At 48.4% G+C, this 2,288-nt stretch overlaps 1 protein-coding gene across 1 annotated transcript; it reads left to right on the top strand.

The window, feature by feature from the left end:
- The first annotated feature begins 309 nt into the window (after nucleotides 1-309).
- LOC148014408 (uncharacterized) lies at nucleotides 310-2,000 on the top strand. Its single transcript, XM_087667312.1, has one exon. It carries the CDS (start codon nucleotides 404-406, stop codon nucleotides 1,508-1,510), a length of 1,107 nt encoding a protein of 368 aa, XP_087523438.1. The 5' UTR covers nucleotides 310-403; the 3' UTR covers nucleotides 1,511-2,000.
- Nucleotides 2,001-2,288: the final 288 nt, after the last annotated feature.

Here is a 2,288-nt window from a genome sequence, read left to right as displayed (position 1 = left end):
TATATATATGCGTTAATGCGATAAACGCGGGAGAGAGAGAGAGAGAGGTGGGGGGGAGGGGGAGGGGGGGGGAGAGACTCGAGAGAGATAGAGTTGCTTGCTTGTAAGTTGTCCCTTCATATGTACCCGTAGGTACACTCAGGGAGGGGCTAACGTCCAACGGTCGGGTGCTCTCGAGTCTCATTGCTTCTTGTCTCTCTCGAGTCCCATCAAAGGGCTGCTTCCAGGAAGCTGCGCACAACAATACATTCGCTCAATCAAAGGCCCTCCACCCCCTCTATCAATGCTACCTTATATAATAGCAACGATATCACCCGGCCATTCTCATCGACAAACCTCATCATATCTATCCAATATATTGAGTGCCTTCCCCCGAATCTAATACAGTGCCCTCGGAGCAAATATGTCGAGCTCCAAGACTGCTCTCCGAGCAGGCCTGTCGAAGCTCTCCATCAATCCCGTCATACCTCATCTGGCTGATGAGCTATGGCACTATGAGTGTGTAGTGAGCCCTAGGTCTCCCATTGCTCCTTCTTCTCCTGCATCATCATCATCATGTTCTTCTCCTCCTCCCCCCGCCCCCTCTCGCTTAGTGGCGGCCCTGCATCATTCACGTAGCGGCAATAGCTATTTCAGCGAGTCCCCTACGTCTAAAGCAGCGCCGCCTCCCACTCGATTCAGAAGCAATTCCTCCAATGGCCGCGGCGCTGCAGCTACAGAGGCGTCCCGCCCCCCTCATCAGTCATCCTTAGTTGTATCCTCATCTTCATCCTCTCCCACCTCCACTCACTCACAAGATCACTATGATCATGGCTTAGCTGATCATCACGTCCTCAGTGCCGAGAGATCAGATGATGAGGCCGTGGTGCAATTGCTGCGACGGATGTTCCGCACGTTCGATGAGAACTGTGACGGCAGCATCAGCAAGAAGGAGCTGTCGCGGATGTTCGAGAAGCTTGGGATATCGGCCAGCCAAGAGGAGGCCATGAGGGGTTTCCTGGACTCGGGGCTCTTCAGAGAGAGGGCGGAGGTGGACGAGGCCCAGTTTGTGGGCCTCATGGTGGGCCAGGAGGAGGAATTAGGAGGGGCCGAGTACCCATCCAGCTCTAGCGGCCATGATTTATATGGTGGTGCCGGCAGGCAAGAAGAAGACCAAGGCCAAGACCAAGACAAGGAAGACAGTGGTGGTGATGGGGCCAATAGGCGTGACGACGTGGTAGCACATGAGCTTGAGGCAGCTGACGACGACGCCGATGCCCATGAGGATGTAGCCCTCATGCAGGCCGCATTCCGAGTGTTTGACAAGGATCAAAATGGGTTCATCTCCCCTCGCGAGCTCCAGTCAGTCCTCTGTGGCCTGGGCTTCTCACAAGCCCAAGACCTCGACGCCTGCGTCCGCATGATCCAGCGCGTCGACCAAAATGGTGATGGTCAAATCGATTTCTCCGAGTTCACCTCCATGATCACATCCTCCGCCCACCAACCCTTGCCTTTCGTCCTTAGCTTTTAAAACCTTTGTGCTTGCTCTCCCCTACATTTCAAGATGCCCCTCTGTCGTTTGTCTAAGAACTCTCAAACTAATTAGCTGAGTACCAATAATTAGCTCGACATTGCGTGTTTGCTCCCCAAAGCTCCACGTGTGCTTAAGGTGGTACCGGAAACTAGCGCGGTGACAAGTTCTTACAATTCTCTGTACTGTAGTTTTAGACCACCCTTGCATATTTTCCATGCATGATTTGAGTACTTCAACTAGGATTTCCATGCACATGCAACCATTGGAAGTGCCTTTCCAAAAGACCAAGCATGCCCTTTTGTGTTGCCTTCATGGAAATCCCATGTCCTATGACTATCTATGATTTTAATCTACAATGTAATCATTAAATTTAAGGTCTAGCCCACCTTACAATTTTCAATGTAAATGTACTTGAAATGCTTGATCCAAGGTCTTACTTAGTACCGCATTTTATATATGATTTTAATCTACCACATTTACTTAGCATTCTCACAACTTTTGAAAATTTAACTTTACCCTCAAAGCATTGAGTTTGTACACCTTGATGGATTTCAACCAATCATTGATCATTGTATTAATTCTTAATGAGATCATGGTCAATACATGTGACATAACATCAAGTTTGATTGTTTTAGTAATAATTCATATTCATTCACAATGGTTTACTAAGGAGCTTTCCAGTATTTCATCTCTTTCAATTCATTCAAGTAGCCAAGTTGTGGCTTTGATATGCTATAATATATTCCACAAAAGTTTAGGAGGTGGGATTTTTAAA

Source organism: Lygodium microphyllum, chromosome 25 (genome assembly GCF_053477565.2).
Source record: "Lygodium microphyllum isolate KBCC chromosome 25, Lygodium_microphyllum_v1.1.10, whole genome shotgun sequence".
NCBI lineage: Eukaryota > Viridiplantae > Streptophyta > Polypodiopsida > Schizaeales > Lygodiaceae > Lygodium > Lygodium microphyllum.
This window is presented reverse-complemented; position numbering and strand designations above follow the sequence as displayed.